This window comes from Podarcis gaigeae (assembly GCF_964106915.1).
Source record: "Podarcis gaigeae genome assembly, chromosome: 10".
Classification (NCBI taxonomy): domain Eukaryota; kingdom Metazoa; phylum Chordata; class Lepidosauria; order Squamata; family Lacertidae; genus Podarcis; species Podarcis gaigeae.
This window is the reverse complement of record NC_139686.1, coordinates 38,723,201-38,742,783: the sequence shown is the minus strand read 5'-3', so window position 1 is coordinate 38,742,783 and position 19,583 is coordinate 38,723,201. Positions and strand designations below refer to the sequence as shown.

Here is a 19,583-nt window from a genome sequence, read left to right as displayed (position 1 = left end):
AGTCCCGTTTGTTCCTCAGGTCTCCTTGCCCTTGTTCCCAAAATGTCCTTTGGGTTTGAAGAATCCTGTAATGTTTGAATAGCAGGGGTTTTTTGTTTTTTGTTTGTTTTGTTGTTTAAATCCATTTTAATATTGTAATAAAAGGAGCAAGCCCTCTGGTGGAACCTAAACAAACGGAGAAGGTGCTAACCCACCTGAAACTGGTGACACAACCAACGTGCTGTTTAATTGTAGGAGCGTTTTTGTCATTGCTTGGACAAGTCGATCAAGTTCAACGGCAGATTGGCTGCTGACTTCCACGTCTAATTCGCTGGTTTATTTTGGGACCCGTTTGGAAAAGGAGCATTTAAAAATATCCACCCGTCTTGCTTGGTCAGGCTCAGTCCCTTCTCCGCGGATAATCGCAGGCTTACGTACCGAGAAATGCGCTCTTTCCCCGGAGTTCGCCTTTAATGAAACAAGCAAAGAGGAGAACTGTACGCGCGCATTTTCAGTTCCATAAATACTCGCGCCACCCTGGAAAGGCAAGGCAATAAAATCAGTTCCTTGTCTGTAAGGAATAAGTCGAGGGGAAGGAGATGCTAAGCAGGCAGGGCCAAAACGATAGCCAGAATGCTAACCAGGATGCTAACCTTGCTGCTCAAGAAAAGAGTCGTTGAAAGAGAAAAGGGAGGAGGGCGCCGGCTGGGAACGCATTTTAGGAAATTGACACCAAAGAGTGCCTGGGAAAGGCACCTTGTCAGTTTAATACAAAGCATAGCCACAGAACACCCTAACAGCTAGAAACTATAGACTTTTCTTTAAAGCTGCAAGCTTGCAAGGAATTGCTCCTAAAGGCAGGAGAATGTTCTCAGATAGCGAGGCTGCACGAATATGAAGGAGGGGCGCTTAACGGTTGACCCTAAAAAACCGGTATGACCCCCCCCCCCATATGTTCTGCTCTGATCAAGAGGACTTGCCCTTGAAAGTACAGTTAACTTTTCAACTATATCTGGTGGTGGGAGGAAATTCGGTGCAATAATAATAATAATAATAATAATAATAATAATAATAATATCCAGAGCTACGTTGCTGATCAGACGATTCTCCCTGGGAAGCTCAGCTGTTGAGAAGAGGGAGCATATGCTACAGAGAGAGGCAGTGACTTCCTTCTGAGAACAACAACTTTTGCTCACCTGGAAAAGAGGTCCCTATGGGACGCAAGCCCCCTACGGTGCCCCCTAGGCTGCCCCGCTGCCTTGCCCTCCCTCTCTCCTCCTTGCTTCCTGTTCCGTTTCCCTCTCACGCGCAGTGCGGATCTTTCGCCCTTTCTTTCAAGCAACCTTTTCTCGAGCCCGTTTGTCGCCTGCAGGAGTCCTCCGCCTTCCCTTCTCCACTTGCCCCCCGTTCCCCCGGCGCGAGGGTCTTTTCTTTTCCCTCGGAGCATTAGCTCCGTCGATGGCCATCTCCACGGGCGCCTAATCGTGGCGGACCTGCGAGCTGAAGGGCTGACGATGCAGCGCAGCAGCTGCGCTTTTCAGCGCACTCAGATCCGCGCCCCGAGCCCTCCGCCGGCCTCCGGAGCAGGGGAGGCCATCTCTCTCTCTCTCTCTCTCTCTCTCTCTCTCTCTCTCTCTCTCTCTCTCTCTCTCTCTCTCTCTTGGGGTTATCTCAGGGGACTGTCTCTCTCCCCTCCCGCACACGCTCCCCCTGGCCAAGAGCCGTCTTGCGATCGAGCCGACACCCTCTCGCAGCCGGTTTAGGGACGGCACCATCTCGCGAAACACAGAGAGACATCTGCAGCCCGGCCCGTATAAAAAAAGAAAAAAAGCGCGCGGGGTTGGGTTGGGTTGGGTGGGGGTCTGGCTGGTTGCCTGTCGTAGCCGCGGGAATCCGTCCTGAAAAAAGAAGCTTTTCAGAGCGATCTCACCTCCAGCCTCCTCTTGGAAAAGGAAGCGGCCCCGGCTCGCCTCTCTTTGCAAGAGATCTTCTGATTCCGCTTTGCGCATCTCCAGGCTGCGAGAAATGGACATCAGCGGCCTCCGCTTGCCTGCTGGGACCCTTTGGGGACAGATGGAGCAAAGCCAGAGAAAAAAGAAAATAAATGTGGGGTGGGTTTTTTTTGGAGGGTGGGGGGCAAGCAGCTTAGGTCCCGGGCTGATCCGTCCACCCCAATACAGCCAGAGGATATTTCCCCCCTTTCCTTCGTAACTCCCCCTCTCCCTGGTGTAGAGGATCTTGTTTCTGCGCTGCAAAGTCTCCCTTCCCGGCTGTACACCCGCGCGGCCCGATCTTATCAAGAGCCGAGGCCTATAAATCAGGGGAGCTCGTCTGGCGATGGTGGGGGCGCTTTCCAGCATCAGATCCAGGGCGAAGCATAAACTGGGAACGATAGGGCGGGGTGGGGGCTCAAACACGCGCGCACACGCGCGCAGGAGGGCGGAAAGGGGCGACCAGCCAAGTGAAACTGACCAGAGGGAGCCTTGTATCCGTTCTGTTTTTGACTGGGGGACGCGAAAGGGAAATCCCATCCGGGAAGCAGAGCGCGCAGAGCGCAGGCCGTGGAGAGCCGAAGAAGAGCCCCGAGGCCGCCCCTGGGCGCAAGCAGGGGTATCCTTAGGAGGCCCTGTTTGAACCACGTCCTCTCGCTCGTCCCGGCGGTCCCGGGGAGCCTATCTTGTGTGGTGGCGCTGAAAGCTGCGGCTGAAGGCCGATTCTCTCTCTCTCTCTCCACCGCCCCCCGCCCTGCGCAATCCCCTTTCCTTCCTCCCCTGCAGTTTTTGCTAGCTGACTGCCTTGGCTTGTTTTGGGAGAAGGGGCGCGCCGCGACTGCAGCAGACCCGCACGTGGCTTTCATTTAGGAGACACCGATCAAGCCAGCAACTCGCCGCGCCGAGCGCGCTTTCTCTCGGATACCTTCTCCTAGCTCCCTGGCAAGGCGAGGCCGAGGGGCTCCAAGGATGGCCGAAGGGCCGGGGATCTTCAAGCCGGGAGAAAGAGGAGGAGGAGTTCAGCAAAGGCCGATTGGAGCTCCTGACTCGGCGTAAGATAAACGCCTCCAAAACAAAACAAAAAAACCCACCCACACCATTATTTTGTGCGCCGTGTGTGGCTTTCTTGCTGCAGTCCCAACTGCTAGATCTCTTTCATATCTGATTCCCCCCCCCTTCCTTTCTCGATCAGGACTTTTCACAGTAGAAGAAGGCATTCTTCAACCTCACCTCTCCTAAACACGCCGACTTGGAATGAAGCCCGCCCCCTTCCCCGGCTGCAATTATTTCTCTCCTGCACACGGAAGCAGCCAGCTTCTGGTCGTAAGCCGGACTAGGTGTGTAGAAAGGGTTGGGCTTTGGGAAGTCAAGCGTTGCCAGCGGCTGGGATACAGATATCGATCTGCACACCATTCAAAGTGGTGGAGTAAAATGGTGTGTGTGTTTGCGTGCGCGCTCACACACACACACACACCCCACCCAATGAAAACCTCCGTTGGAGAATATCCAGTACCGACACTAGCAGGAGCCAACCGGCTAATGCTCAGGGCGCCTCGCATCTTGAGCCAATGGCAACGTTACCATGTGCTGGAATAGACCTCGAAATCCTGTAAGAATCTCCGGAAAATGGCAATTGTTTATAGTTTCATAAAAGACTGAAGAATTTATTATTATTATTATTATTATTATTATTATTATTATTATTATTATTATTATTATTATTATTATTACTGAACACAACGCACGCAAACCTGTTCTACAATCCACCTCCTGCGCGAAATCCACTGCAGTGATGGATGCGAAAGGGGGCTATGAAGGAAGAATTATTTATAGGCTGATTGTGGCCATTTCTGCTGGTGGATCATAATGATCCCCTAACGTGGGTCTCATTATATTGGTTTATATTGGTCATTTCATTAGAATGGTGTAACAAAAGCAAAGCAAAACACAAGGAAACCAGCCCTGAGGACTTTACAATATTGATCCCCCCCCCCATTTTAAGTGCATTGCCTTGGATTTCCATTCTCAGTCTCGTTTAGCCCAGGGGACACCCCGACCTAGGAAATCCCGCCCCCTTCTTTGAATTGTTTGTCACGTTGCTAGGCCCATTGAAATTAATAGGGCTTATTTAATGAACACAAGTAAGTTAGGTTCATTAATTTAAATAAGTCTACTCCGAGTAAAAATCTTAGCTAATAATAATAATAATAATAATAATAATAATAATAATAATTTATACACCGCCCATCTGGCTGAGAATCGCCCTTAGAATTAATGAAAATTCAAAGGGTCTTTTGTGAGTAAAACTTAGTTGAATACAAATGATGGTGATGGTTATATAAAGAAGAAGAAAGGTGTTAGATGAAGGCTAGGTTTTGAAACGACGAGCAAAATGATTGGCGATTTGTGCCTCAGGCAGGCCAGGGGCTCCTCCCCCCCAGGAAAATCCTGTTCGCCCGTCCACACAATCCTGTTCTGAAGTCCACACAACAGCTGTTCCTAAAAGCCTCTCCTTTACATCTCGACTTCGTCGCAAAGTGCGAGGAAGCTTGTGATGGACGTAATCAGTAGCACCGACCCGCAGGCATTTCTGATACCCGCTTAAAACGAACCAAACAAAATACAGTACTCCAGCGACTTCCAATGAGGAAAGCAGCCTCGGTTATTTATTTAACCCCAGTCCCTATGAAAGAGGGCGAGGGAGAAAGGCAGAGACATAGGGAGAGATCTAGGCAGGTCAAACCCATCGATTCTGCGCTGCAAGAAACGTTCCAGATAGGAGTCCAGGCTGCTAAGAAAGCCCGCAGGGAGACGAAGCGTCACACGATTCCGACGATCATTTGACACGCAAAAGATCGCTGCTGGCAGATTAATTATTGACGGGGCGGGTTGGGTAGGGAAAGAATGGAGAAAAGGGAAGGGGGCAGCATTGGAATGTCAGCCCCCTCCTAGCAGACACTTCTGAAAAGAAAGAACAAGGGTTAATATTGGACAAGGTTGTTTTTATAGATGAACGATTGTCAGAATTATGTGCATTTCCTAGCATTAAATAATAAAACACTTTGGAGGCGTTTGTGTGTGTGATGGGGGGGGATGAGCTTTCCTACTTGCCCATATCTTAAATCAATCGGTTAACCTTTAAGGTACCACAGGACTCTTCAATGTCTTGGCTGCAACGCAATAAAACAGCTAATAAGAATTAATAGTAATTTAAAAATCGGTATATAAAGTGGTTAACAATTTGTAGCTCCCTTATCTGCAGTTCCTGCTGAAAGCCCTGATGCACACGCATGCTTGAAATATATCATATCTCAACTTGAAACACACATGTGAGCCGATTTAAAAATATATATTTAATATAAGAAAAACGCCTCCGCCTTTTGGTTGACGGAGCCCTGCTATATTATTAATAAAGAACAGTATTTAAACTTTGGGGGTGCTCCTTCCCCTTCTCCTCCAACTATCCGGATCAAACTGTTGCTTTCTATTGCTTACTTTGAAATATTCCCTTTGAAGCCAACGGGGCTCCTCTGGAGTCAGTGACTTGAGAACGCGTAGCAGCCCACTGCAGTCCTCAACGTGTTTCCTCGCGAGGAAGCAAACGCCAAGGATTCTTCTCCTGCAGGCTTACACATCTGCTTCCAGCTGTAGGCCGGGTCCTAAAAACGTTTCCTCGGAAGTAGAGAATATATTGCAGCCTTGTATGGAAATCAGACCTGTTGAGGGGATCGATGCCCCACAAGCAAACGCCTATCGGACCCGGAGTTGCAATTGCGGATGTAATGAGACCAAGGGCGACTTACTTCCGAGTTAAAGGCGCTTCGCTCCGACTTTCCGACTTTATTTCTCCGCATCCTTGAAACCCGGGCTTTCCAGACGCTGTTGGCAATTATTACCCTTCTTCACCTTTCTCGCACCCAGCCAGGACCCCTTTCGGGTTCTCTTGGCGATTCCCACACAGGTCCCCCGCCCCGAAGTGTAACTTCCCGGAGCTGGCGCTGCAGTTTGGCACCGCGTCGCGGGACACCCCCCCCTTTTTTCTTCCTCTTTTCGTTTACTGCGAAGTCCAGAGACCGCGACAGGACACCCTCCCATCCCGCCTCCTCCGCAACTCTCCTCTGCCTTCCCTGCGCTCCAGATCGCCGGCCCATTTCCCGCTGCCCGTTCATACGGGCCGAAAGCAGACCAGAGTCCCTCCGGATCGCGGCGGCGTCGCGGGCGAGGGAGGGGGAGAAGGCAGGAAGAAGGCAGGGGGTGGGGGAAGACGCCTCTCGACTTGCAGAAGTCAGGGCGAAATGTGAGTTGGCTGCGGTTGGCCAGGGACTCTTCTCCGACCCCCCTCCCTCCATCATTCGCTTGTCTACCCATCCGCTGTGGGCCGCCGAGGTTGCGGCGGGGAGTGGAGAGCGAGGGGGCCAGAGACGGGGTGGAGCCAGCGGAGGCCGCAGTTTGGAAAGGTTGCGCAAGAAGCCCCCGCTGCGCTTCAAGATATAAAAGCGCCGTCGAGGCGCCTCCGCCGCAGCACCAGCAACTGCAAGAGCAGCAGCAGCAACAGCAGCAGCGACGACGACTGGCCAGGCGCTACCGCGGCTCCGTCGAGGATTATGGAGTTCCTGAGCGACAAATTCGGCCTCAAGAGCCCCCCGGCGGCGGCGGGCAAAGGAGGCGACTTCTACCTGGCCTCCGGGGGCCCCCTCGAGCACGTAATGGAAGCGCTGGACGGCGGAGAGGCCTTCTACGGCAAAGGCGGAGGCAAATGCGTTGCCCAGGCCGCCTATAACCCGCACGCCAGGCTGGACAGGGCGTCCCCGGGCAGGGACGGCTCCGGTGAGTGAAGGGCTGGCCGACACCTCGACAGGCAGTCCGCCCGCACTGCGGCCCAGGGTCTGGGGCGAGGGTGTGAGGTGCGGGGTGGGGAGAGGGTGTCTGAAAAGCTGTCCGAGATCCGCTGCTTGGAGCGGCTCTCCTCCGGAAAGGGGTGGCTTGGCTTTCTGTGTAAACGGGATCCGGGTCGGCGAAGCGAAGCGGGTTCTTTTGGGCGTCTGCATGCAGAATGTTTTTGGAATATTTTTTTTTGGGGGGGTGGGCAGTTCTCTCCTCTCCAGCAAAGCTCCCCCCACCCACGCACGCACGCACAGCAGGCCGCTGGACAAGATTGTGGCCCAATCCACCGCAGATTTGGAGTGTTCTTCTAGGGAGAACACCCCCCTCTTTTTGATCTCAGAAGAATCTGGGGCGCAAACGCGGTTTCCTAAAAGGTGATGGCGCCTTGGAGGCACCTCGAGCGTGGACGCTTCTCCCTTTGTGGAGAGGCTTCGCCGAAGACGGTTGCCACTTTAGTTATAGAATTTAGATTAGCTTCTCCGCAATCCCAACAGCCCTGGCCAGCTAGAAACATCCCGATCCGAGGACTTGGAAGCCCGCAAAAACCGGATAGCTATAACCGGTTTCCTTCGGGGAGGAGAGTGTTTTTAGACGGGCCGCTCATTAAATGATGAAAACAAGATAAAAGTTGACAATGTGAAGGTGATGCTCCTCTTCTGTTGCATTCCGATTTGACTTTAACTGACGCCCGTGCCTCCATCGGAAGTTGCGGCAGACGCCAAGATCCAACGTCAATTCATCCCACCAGCAGCCGGCTGATTTGCAAAGAGGATTTTACCTTCTGACGGGCCTCGGGCTTTTCTTCTTCCTCTTCTTCCCCTTTTAAAGTCCTCCTTCGGGTGTCACGCAGCTTGGAGGCGTTCAGATGCCCTTGCTTTTCTATTTTTTTTTGCCAAGGGCTTTTTACTCGTGAGCTCTGAAGCTGCGTCCCGCAGGACCTCAGATCCGCTTCCCCGCTCACCCCTGTCCTTAGGGATATGAGAAAGAAGGTAGTCAGCATTTCAAAAAGAAAACACTCCCCCGACTCCTTTCCTCCTCCGTCTCTTCCCTGAAAGCCAAATCTGTGGAAGGATTTACAGCCGGAGTCTGGGAGCAGAAGGAGGGACCATAACGCAAAACAGAGAGAGGAACCGCGGAAGGACGTACATTTCGGTCTTGCCCTGCTATAGATGGGCCTTTAACTTTGCGCGTGTATGTGCTGATATATATAGAAAGAGAGAGAGGTTGCAAAGGCTTTGGCTACTACTGTTATTACTCCTACTACTATTAATAGTACCCCGCCCTTCTATCTGGGTTGCCCCAGACACTCTGGGCGGCTTCCAAGATATTTAAAACACAATAAAACATTACACTACAATAATGCCTTTATCTATCTAGTGTGCGAATGCGTTTACCCACATATTATCTTGATCGTCTTCTAAATCCGTCTGTCATCTATGGGTTTTAAGCATATGTAATAATAAAAGTTGGCAACACAAACATAAACGGATAAATTAATAATCTCACCATATAGACTAAATTATAACGACAGGCAAAACGGCGGCGCGCAGTTTAATTACACAACAGAAGGAAACAAGGAAGACATTTAACTGTCAGCAACAGAAAAAGTAACAGCCAAGTATCACAGGGAGTCGCGAATAAGCCAAAATGATCCTTCGGGAGCGGCTAAAATGTCCCAAAGCAACGAGAGAGCTCTGATGCGTGTGTATGTTCATTATGAATGCTATTAGGTATATCAGAGCATTTTATATCTTTATGCTATTACTGAGGAAATTGGAAGCCGAAATGTTTAACTGCCCGACTTACACCCCCCAGCCAAATATTAATATACATATTTTCCCCTGATCGGCTGCATTCGTCCAGGATCCGGAGTGTATTTGAATGCAGCACCATTTTTCTGATCTTCTCTCACACTAATTAGTCAGACACCAATCTGACTCCAATGATTTTAAATTCAAATACTATATCTGCTTTTTGGAGATCAGTCGCCCGCCCTCCCTATCTTTGTCCGCTGCTACTTTCTTTACTTTAGACTTTTCTTGACTGAAAACAAAAGAAACGAATAAACAAACAAAAACTACTACGGAAGGAGCAAGTAGGGGACTGCTTTCTCCCAAAATTCCGTCGGCTCATTTTACCCTTTCGCTTACTTTTCTGCTCACCGGAAGTGCTGGCTAAGTTTGCTGGAACATCTGGTCGTGTCTGTAGAAACCCTCCAGTCTGCCAGAGCTCCAGAAAAACGTGAGTTCACAAACCAAAATGCCAATCCAAACCGTCTTCAAAAGCACACAAATTTTCAGATAGTTCTTGGTCAGTTTCCTCTTCTTCCTCACCGTCTGAAATGATGATAACAGTACTACAAAATATGCAAGCCATTACATTTGGTAATACCATAGAATCATAGAATTGGAAGGAACCGGCCAGAATCCTTTAGTCCAACCCCCTTCAGTGCAGAAATATTTTGTCCAACTTGGGGGTCGAACCCACGACCCTGATATTAAGAGTCTCATGCTCCACCGGTTGACCTATACCACTTGGTGTTAAAACCAAGGGACACGTCGAGTAAAATGAAAAATCTCGTGTCTACTCGGAAGTAAATCTCGTGGACTTCAATGGGGCTTACTCGTCGGTAAGTGTGCCCGTTTAGTTGCTGCCGCGGGTCATGTCAGTGGCAATTATACTTCCGCCCCTTATTTATAGATGCCATTTATACTTCCGGCTCTTGATGAATTCACTTGCCTATGGGCATCTTCTGTATGCTTTCTTACATCTTCCTGACCCTCGAGGCAATCGTGACCTGCAAATAAACCCCCACAGATTTCCGTTAGCATTGGTTGGAATGGGGTTCGTTAAATGTTCGATGGGGGGGGGGGGAGAAGACTGTGCTGTGCGTGGTACATTAGGTAGCAAAATCTATAAAAACTGTCGCAAAAGGCACAACAACAAAATCCTGCTTTCAAACACCCAGTTTTTCATCTCGGAATGCAGCGCGACGTTCTCTTCCTTCTTAACCTGCTCGCTGCCGTGTGTGCTTTCAAGCCGACAAACCGATGCGATGTGAAATGTTTATTGCAACCTCGTTGAGTTTAACGAGGTTGGAGATCTTTCCCATTATATATAGCGTATGTTAAAGCAAGGCGATTAAAAAAGGAAATTAAGCCAAACGATAAAAGAAGCCTGTCTGAAACTTTTTTTTTATGTCTTGTAAAGTGGGATGGATTTTCTTGCCAGCAAATGTTCCCCGGGCCAAATATTTCACAGCATAATTTTGATTCTGTTTGCTTTAACGTTAGACTCAACATTTGCCTGCCCTTTGCCGCGACTGTGAAATCTAAAAACGATCAGCTCTGTTTATAGTTCAATATTTGGAACAGTAATGAAGAATATAAAAATGAGGGAAGCGTAAGGAAATTTTTGTAATTCCATGCGTCAATCTGTCTAAAAATGTCTAAATAGTAACAAACGACACATTTATTATCCTGCTGCAAGAGGTCTGTAAATACAATTCTTATTCTGAATTATTGGAATGCTGCTTTGAACATTTTGGAATAGTAAACCTAAAATAAAAAAGAGAATCAGTACAGTAGGAAGCACAAGCACAGCACAAACCTATGTGGCAGAATATTCTTCTAGGTAAGTTTTTAGATCACAGCCTTAAGAATCAGGTTTTTTGAAATCAAAATGCAATATTTTCCTTGGTGCTTATAATAATGGAATCTGTTTTTTTAAAATAAAAATAAAAATACTCCCATTTTAATATTGTTTGACAGCCAGTTCACACAACTTCCAAAGGCAATTATTTTAAGTGTGTAGGACAAAAGTGGGAGAAAAGACCCACTAGATCCTTAGGTATAGAAAAAGTGAAATAATCCCTGGGGAATCTAACATTGCATGTTTGTGATAGGTTTGCCATAATTTGTATAGGTTTGGTTCTTATTTCAATTTGGGTCAATGCTGCAGGGCAGTACTGGAGCATTTAACAGAAAGTAATACTAGTGGTAGGGTGTAAATCGGGGCCGGTTAGTTTCCTTAAATTGGGTACCTTAACTCTATATTTTTAAGAACTTATTGCTGAGAAGACTTGACCTCCTGTGAACTCCTGTTCTGTTTTATAGCCTCAAACTACATTTACTCAGAAGTAGAGCCCTATTAAAGTTAATAGGAAATGTGTTTGCAGCCTTACTTGGGCGCTAGCTTCACTGATTTCAAAGGTGCTTACTTCTAAGTAAGTGTGCTGTTATGGGTCGCAGTCTGTGTCTGGTTAAAATTACAGAAAATGAACAGGAGGGTGTAAAGAAATTACAGGGAGTGGCAGAGAGCATTAAAACAATCTTGAAAGGGCAGCTTGGGTGCCATCCTTTGTAATGTTTTACTGCCCTGAAGGACTGGAATTTCTCTACTCCCCACCTGTCAAAAGAAAGGGGGGGTGGAGATCATTCAAATCTTGTAACAGGCTGCATCAGTTATCTCAGAAATATTTAGCAAAAAAGGCTGGGAATTAGTTCAGAAGCTAAAGGGGGAAAATACTTTAATCCTTATCTTGGGCAGCAAGTGTTTTTTCAAAGATAAATGGTTCTTGTAGGACGAGTGCAAAAATATAGGAAATAATCTCTTTGACTGAGTTATGATTTTGAAGAGAACCCCCACCACTTTGTAAAAATACTCCTTAATTAAAAGCAAAGCCTCTATACAAAACCAAGAGCATAAAAAAGTGGGGCGTTTTTATTTTTCCCCACTCCCTTCATTATTCTTGATTCGCAAGTGCGCTTCTTTTCCACATACCTTTCTTACACACTTCCCTCCCTTAACCATTTAAAGCTACTATAATGGCTTAAAAAATGAAATAGTTTGGAAATTCATCCAAACAAAGCATTTTATAGAAAGTTTTCATATTCTCTTGGGTCTCTGCATATTTAATCAGATGGAATTCTCTTACTCCCAGGTAAGCATGCAAAGGGCTATTGCTGAAGTACTTGAGGGTGAAAGCTGAAATAGGTTTGGAAGGGACAGAAATGAACCTAAGCACACTTCTAAGAACAGATGCATAGGACTGCAATGTGCCTTTGCAAGTCTATTTTGATCTGATGTTTAATACTATTACTACTAATGATGATAATAATAATAATAATAATAATAATAATAATAATAATAATAATAATGTATATGCTGCCCCAGCCACTCTGGGTGGCTTCCAACAAATTGAAACATTAAGCACAGTAAAACATCAAACATTAGAAACTTCCTTATACAGGGCTGCCTTCAGATGTTTTCTAAACGTTAGATAGTGGTTTATTTCCTTGACTTCTGATGGGAGGGCATTCCACAGTGCAGGCATGACTACTGAGAAGGCCCTCTGCCTGGTTCCCTGTAACTTCGCTTCTCGCAAGTGAGGGAACCACCAGAAGGCCCTCGGAGCTGGATGTCAGTGTCCAGGCTGAACCATGGGGGCGGAGACGCTCCTTCAGGTCTACAGTGTCTATTATTTGGTTTGCTTGCACTGCGAAATGCATAGTTGTGATTTGAAATATAGGCGTCTCAAAGGAAATTCTCTTTGAATCTCCATGGGACTGACTTCCAGGTAAATGTGGTAGCCGGCACTTTGCAAGAATGTATTCCAATAGCATGACTTAGACAGCAACCCTGTAGATCGGGGCTAGCCAATGTGGTGGACTACAGTTGCCACCATCCCTGCCCATTCCCCAATCTGGCTGGCGTGATGGGAGTTGTAGTTCAACAAGATCTGGAGGGCAACACACTTGGTGGGCACTTTCCCTGGGAGTAATTGAACTCCAGTAGGCATGCTACATCCCCACTTCCCCGCAAAATGCTTCCAAATTTAAAAACGAAAGGAACCCCAACCCAAGCTTGTTTCCCCTTTGCTGTACAGTGAACTATGGAATTACCAAAGTGGAAGGTCAGCCACTTCACACCGAGCTGGGGAGACCTCTGGACAACTGCAACAGCCTCCGTATGTCCCCCGCCAAAGGGATGCAGGAGAAAGGCGAGATGGACGAACTGGGAGATAAGTGCGACAGCAACGTTTCCAGCAGCAAGAAGAGGAGGCACCGGACCACATTTACCAGTTTGCAGCTGGAAGAGCTGGAGAAAGTGTTCCAGAAGACACACTACCCCGATGTTTATGTACGGGAGCAGCTGGCTCTGAGAACAGAACTCACCGAGGCCAGAGTTCAGGTAGGAGCTGCGGTTCCATCCAAAAACAAAGCTGCTCATTCTGGAGGCTAAAAAAGCTCATTAGGCTGAGCAAGAGCCTTGTCTGAATTATCCCTCAGACAGAGGAGGATGTTGTGTTTCGATCTGAGGCTGGGCCAGCTGACTGCACGTCTATTTTGGTAGCTTTGCTACTCAACCAGTAAGGCATGTCAGCAGTCGTAATACTGAACAGATTGTTTCAAGGGCTTCACATCATTTCAAGTCCCACACAGCTTTAGGTACCTGACTGGATGCCTCTTTCTATAGGTGCCTAGCTGGGTCTTAAGATCTTCCAAAGTGGCTTTTATCCTCTGAGTATGGTCTCCTTTTGAGGCATGAAATAGACAGAGAGGGGTCTTCTCAGTGGTGGCTCCCCATTTCAGTGGAATGCTCTCCACAAAGAGGCTAACCTTGCAGCAATATTAATGTCATTGTGGTATGAGATGAAGGTTTTCATATTCTGGTAGGCCTATTTAAAACAACAAGTTTTTTTTTAATCTAATATCGGCAATCTTACAGAATATTATATGTCAGTTCCTCTTCTGGTATTGGGGAAAGAGGGTTAGCAGTGCAGTACATTGCCATCTGTTGAGTAATAGCCATTGCTTATTAAGTAATATTTGTAACTGTTACCTTGGCTTGTTTTTAATATTTTGTTGTGTGTCACCTAGAGGCCGAGGTATTAGGTGACAAATAAATTTGATAAGTCATAGCCATCAACACTAGCAGCTGTTGTTTCAGCAACTCTCACAACAGTCCTGTAAGGTGGACCAGGGTCAAAGGGCTGAGACTACAGCACAACGGCTTGCTTAGTTAGGGACATCTACCAAATTTGTGGGTTTTGAACTGAGCCAGACTAGCCATATTTCACATATTCAGGTCTTTATTTTTGCATGATGCCAAAAGTGCCTTTGTGCCTTTGCTGCACTGTTTGCATTCTGGATGTAGGTGATGTTAATGAGGGAAAGAGAGCGGAAGAGAGGAACACATAGTTCATGCAATACATTAACATTATGGGCTCTGGAAATGCAAAAGCCAGTGTAAGCAATCACACATGACAAGGATTTGCATCTGCAGAATGGTTATACAGTGTTGCGCAAGAACTATCCACAGTCTCTAAAGTGTTATAATTACAGTTTCTATGTCTCCGAACCATTCTGGACTGCTGTGTGGCATTAGCAGCATTTTACTGCTAATTTACTTCTTCTTTGGCGATCACTCGTAGCTGAGTAAGATTGTCTTCCATAAACATGGTTTTAACAATGAGTCCGTAAGCGACTGTGGAGGCCAATTCTGGATCCACACGTCCTTCCAAAGTGAGGACTTTGGTTTCTGGTGGGAGTTGAGCATGGTGAGGGTTTGCCAAGCTTAGCACGTTTCTCCCTTTCATCATATCAGTATCAATGAGGTGTTTTAAAAAGGATGGAATCTTGTATCCTATGGTCTATTGCATTAACCTGACAGGCTTCTATGCTTTGTTGTTAATCCCCCATGCTTAATGAACAATGCCATGCTAATTGTTGGCTTAAATATCCTTGTACATCTTTGAATGTGAACATTGGTGACTAATTAGGGCTGTTTAACACATTACCCCCACACCCCTCATTTTAAGCTCCACACATCTAAGCTATTTAAATGGTACACTTAAAAATGCAAATTATGAGCCATGTACATGCAACCATCCACACAGCTAGGACTGGCAGCCTGTGACCTGTGAAGCATATAAGGTACTCAGTGGCCAAACCATTATGTAATGTATGAAAAGGCTTCACATTAGTTATAACTATGCTCTTCAGTGTACGTTCTCAGAAGCAAATCCCACAGAAGTCAGTGGAGGCATGTTCAGAAGCTTGAAAACATAATACACACTGATGCTTAAAGGAGAAATGGGTGTGCAGTTTAGCATGGCTACATCACTGGGGTCATAAACATAAAACAGTTCAAAGTAGAAGTTTTTTTAAAAAATACATGCCGTCCAATAAACTCTTGCACCTACTGTGGGTGTATTGGTGGAGACAAGATGGGAGAACATTCTTTGAATCAAAGAATGAGACGAAGTCAATAAAGAAACTGAAAATTCAGAGACCAAAATTTGTTCTGCAGTACATTACATTGATTCCAGTGGAACTTACTAAACATGCATGCTTTGGCTAACTTTTGTAACTTAAAATAAAAGTATTGGTTTCCTACCCCCCTCCTACCCCCCAAAAAAAGATTAATCCATGGAAGTTTTTAGAAATAACTGCTGTCCATTTAAAGCAGTCTTCCTTGAACTGGCATCTTCTATATGTTTTGGATTCCAACCCTCAAATATCATTTCTAAAAAGTTGGAGTCCATAGCATCTAGCAGACACTGGGTTGGGGAAGGTCATTTTAAAAGCATTTGCATCTAGAAAAATATCCCGAATACCGTAGCTAAGACCACAAAGAGTCTTGTGGCACATTAAAGACTAACAGATTTATTATGGCATAAGCTTTCATGGACTATAGGTCATGGCACTTCATCCGATGTATGGAGTGTTATCCTGAGTTGCAGGTATGTATAAATACCATGGGGTTTTGTATGTGGGGGTGTTAGCCATGAGGTCAGAGGGAAATTGAATGCAGAGAAGTACAGACAGTGATAAATACCTAATTAGCAATAGTAACTCACAAAACAATTGTTGATGACACAGAGATCCTGGCATTGGTCAGCCAATTAACATGCATAACGTGCTAAAATCCTTTGTCTCAGTCCAGTCCTCAATCCCGAGGACTGTGTGGGTGTAAAAGATGCATGGAAAAACATGAAGGACGGAAATCTGGATTATGTCTTTTTACTGTTGCATATGTATGTATGTAGGTCTTTCTTTTCATTTTTTGATGGGGGAAGCACCACCCTTCCTCTAGGCTTTGGCTGTCTGGATCACTGCCTAGTACCTATTGGCCTGGGTCCAAAGAACTGCTTAGACTCAGGAAAGGGATTTGCTTGTTTCCCAGTAGAATTTTTGGCTTTTCTGTCAAACAGCTGACTCCCCCATGGCCATATCGCAAGCCACTCTTGAAACTTCTCTTAGTTTGCCATGTGCCAGGGGAGAATATAGCAAGTTTGAGGCTGCAGTCCTAGACCAATGTACCTGGGAAGAAGCCCCTTTGAATTCATGGGCAAGGGCTGTAGTTCAGAGATGGAGCATCTGCCTTTGACCTAGAAGGTCCCAGTTTCAATCCCTGCTGTCTCCAGGAAGGGCGAGGAAAAGCTCTTTTTTGAAATCTTGTTGAGCAGCTGCCAGTCAGAGCAAGCAGTGCTGAGCCCGATGGACAAATGGTCTCTGACTTGGCATAAGGCAACTCCCAATGTTCCGTATCATGTTCATTTCAGGCATGGTGAGCTCTCACATTGCTGTTAACAGGGGCAAGGAGTGGGGGTTGTGCTGAGCAGTCTCACCTCCAACACCGTGCTGTTCAGCCTGCCCTTCCTCTGATGTCTACACTAACAGCGCCAACATCTGTAGAGAGGGTGCCATGGAACCGGAATGCTTCCAGATTCCATTGAAAGCTTTGGGTGCACAGCTATGCACAAAACTCTCTTCACTGCAGACCTTTGTAAAGTAAGTGCCACCCAGTGGTGTAGCATGGGTTGCCAGCACCCAGAGCAAGTACTGTGTCTTCTAAGGCAAGTATTGCACCTGCTCAGCACCCCTGCCATGAGTCTTGCCAGCCACCCTCTCTCAGCTCCTGCCTGGCATGCTGCTCAGGTTTGATGAGCAGGTGGGATTGCGAGCACCTCTTGTCAAGGCAGCAGCTGCAGAGGCACACCCCTAAAACTTTTTGCACCCGTGTTTCGCAATGTGGAGCAACCAATGTCTAAAGGGAGCTTCCAAGTTGACATGGGTAGGATTGCACTGCAAAGCTTTCACAAGCAGCCTCTCCGTTCTTTGGATCCTGCCCACTGAGCCGAATCACGTCCCATTGAACACCACAAGATAGAAATGGGAAAAGAGTTTGCACATGCAAAAAATGCTGCAGATTGTGATAATTTGCAAACCAAACGAACCGTCAAATTCAGTGAAATATTTTTTCATTAGGAGGTAATAGATTTTTACAGTCTCCTCAATGGATGCCTGCCTTTAGGAAGTTTTGTATAGTGCTAAATCGGGAGAACAGCTACAGAAGCTGGGTTTTTTTTAAAAAAAAATCTGAACAGAATAACTGACAATGTGAGGTTTACTCTTCAGACTGAATACAATTTTGTAATTTGAAAAGGCCTTGCTAAGAAATAAAGGAGACAGATATTGAAGCATGAGGAACTGAACAAAGGTGTCTGTTTCTGAACTTTCCAGGCCACTGGCACTTATAAAAAGTCAGTTTAACAAGATATGCTCCTTCACTAGCAGATCTGCACACAACAAACAAACAAACAAAAGATATGGCTATTCTTAGAATTCTAAAATGACATCCCTCCAATTGCATTCCTTCCCCTTAAATCCAGAATGTTCAGCAACTCTTTAGACTCTGAATTCTCTTTGAAAGTCTTGGTGCCAAAAATAAACAAATTGGAGGTTATTTTTAAGTGTGTTTCTGAGAGTAAATTCACAGAATCCAGATATCATGCTTTCAGATTACCTCCCCCCCCCCTTCATTTGTACCTTGATGTTGAAATAATTGCAATTTCTGCCCATGCTCAACATCATTTTACACTCTTTGAGTAGAGTGAAGAGATCTGGCCGTAAGTGGGATGGAGCTTGGCTCAGTTTTATCTTCTGGGTTGCAATAAGTTTGGGCTCTGTCATGCCACATTGTTGTCCAAGATGGGTAAAGGTGCCAGAATCAGATCTGTCTAGTTTTGTGTGGAGCACGATAAAGAGAGCGTGGATTTACAGTCTGTATATATTATGTGCTCTCCTTGGAACAAAATTGCTGGTTTCAGTTTCCCCCCTTGAGAATGTTTATTTTATGCTTTGTGTACACAGAGATTTCCGTGCTTATTGAACTAAATGCCCTGGATTTTTGCATTTCTGATCAGCCTACTGAAAAAGGCCAATGCAAGAAACTGGGGATCTTTCTTCCTCCGAATCTTCCATCACAATATTAAGCAATTTTCAAAGGCCTGACATCATTAGAGACCTGCATCTGGCTAGGCAGGGATAACAAGCAGCAGATTGTTGCCTTGTTTTGTATAGGCAAATGGTTACTTTATCTTTGCCAAGAGCTGGCTTTGAGTAAATCGATGTAAACAGAAACATTTTGGGGGAGTGTCAGCATTAAAAAATGTGGGTTTCTTCCCCGTCAGTTCCTTTAAATTCAAGCAAATTGTTTTATTTAGTTTAGCCAAATGACTGGCTGGATATGCTCCGTACGTCTCCCTTCCGCGGCATTTCATCAAGATCCAATTTAAGTTTCGTCCTGCATCCATGCCGAGAGAGTCAGCCTGAACCTAATTTATCGGAGTTGTTCTCTTTCCTGCCGCATGTCAGTGGATTAATTGGCACCCAGCTTAAGGAGATTGTCAAGGACTTTTTCAATGAAAGGGCCTCATTACTAAATTCCCATAATATGTTCTCTCTGCCTCCTGCGGAGACAGCAAGGGGGGAGGGAATGGTTTCTTGTAGCCTTCGGCACAGTAGATAATACAAATTTGCCCACAAGAGGTGCAATCCTGCAATTGGTTAAGGACTGGAATAGCCCCATTGACTTCAGTGGAATTTCTGCACGAATCGCTAAGGGCAGGATTGCACCGGCAGCCTAGGTTCATAAAAAGAGAAGAAATGCTTAACAGGTTTGAGCCGGGGTTGTGCTTTGATTTTTTTTGGGGGGGGCATTTTTCAAAACTGACGCATTAAATTCGCAACGGGTCTATGGAAATTAAAAGGGCGTCCCTGCTGCTTTGGGCAATATTAGGAAGGGGCGGGTACATGTGTGTTTGGGTATCCTGAAGGGCTAAAAGCAATAAATAACCTCCACAAATGATTAACACTCAAATCAGTTTCAGAAACATTTCTGTTTAAAGTTCCTGCTCCGATATTAGATTTGAAATGCATTAAAGGCTTTAGTTCTTTCCTCTTTTGCTGATCTTTAAACATGAGCCAGGGGGAACAGCACTATTTTGGACCTGAGTTTAACGCTGTGTAATTTGACCAGAAATGTTGTGGCACAGAGGAGAACAACCTCCCTGCCATTTGACACCACAATGCTATTTTGATATTTGTTTCAAGTTGCGTTTTGTTGTTGTTGAAAGAAACAGGATCCATTTATTTATTCAGGGGCTTTGAAATAGGGTGAGTGAGAGGAGGGAATAGCTTTGGCAACAAATGCTATGGTAATAACGTGCAACTCACATGAACAACCTTTTGGCAATGATTTATATAAATATGTGACTAGTGATACGATTTAAAGTTTCAAACACATTTGTCTGGGTGCAGGAGCTGTGTGTGTGTGTGTGTGTGTGTGTGTGTCTGGAGCTCCTCTGATCACAAATGCTTTCCCTTTCACTTCAACAGAATGTAAGTATTCTTTGATATGTGTGGAGCTTCCTCTCTCCAG

At 46.1% G+C, this 19,583-nt stretch overlaps 1 protein-coding gene and 1 long non-coding RNA gene across 3 annotated transcripts in view; one reads left to right on the top strand and one right to left on the bottom strand.

The window, feature by feature from the left end:
• Nucleotides 1–413: 413 nt before the first annotated feature.
• Nucleotides 414–3,496, bottom strand: LOC310826682. The gene is made up of 3 exons (XR_014555926.1): nt 2,452–3,496; nt 1,910–2,040; nt 414–447 (listed from the first exon to the last, which is right to left on the bottom strand). It is a non-coding gene; the product is annotated as an uncharacterized lncRNA (long non-coding RNA).
• Nucleotides 3,497–6,495: 2,999 nt separating this feature from the next.
• ALX1 (ALX homeobox 1) overlaps nt 6,496–19,583 on the top strand; it is a 29,908-nt gene continuing 16,820 nt past the window's right edge. For both annotated transcript variants that reach the window (XM_083699453.1, XM_083699452.1), the window contains exons 1-2: nt 6,496–6,797; nt 12,742–13,046. In XM_083699453.1, the coding sequence (XP_083555579.1) occupies nt 6,575–6,797; nt 12,742–13,046 (528 nt within the window). In that variant the 5' untranslated portion in view covers nt 6,496–6,574. The remainder of the gene's footprint in view (nt 6,798–12,741; nt 13,047–19,583) is intronic.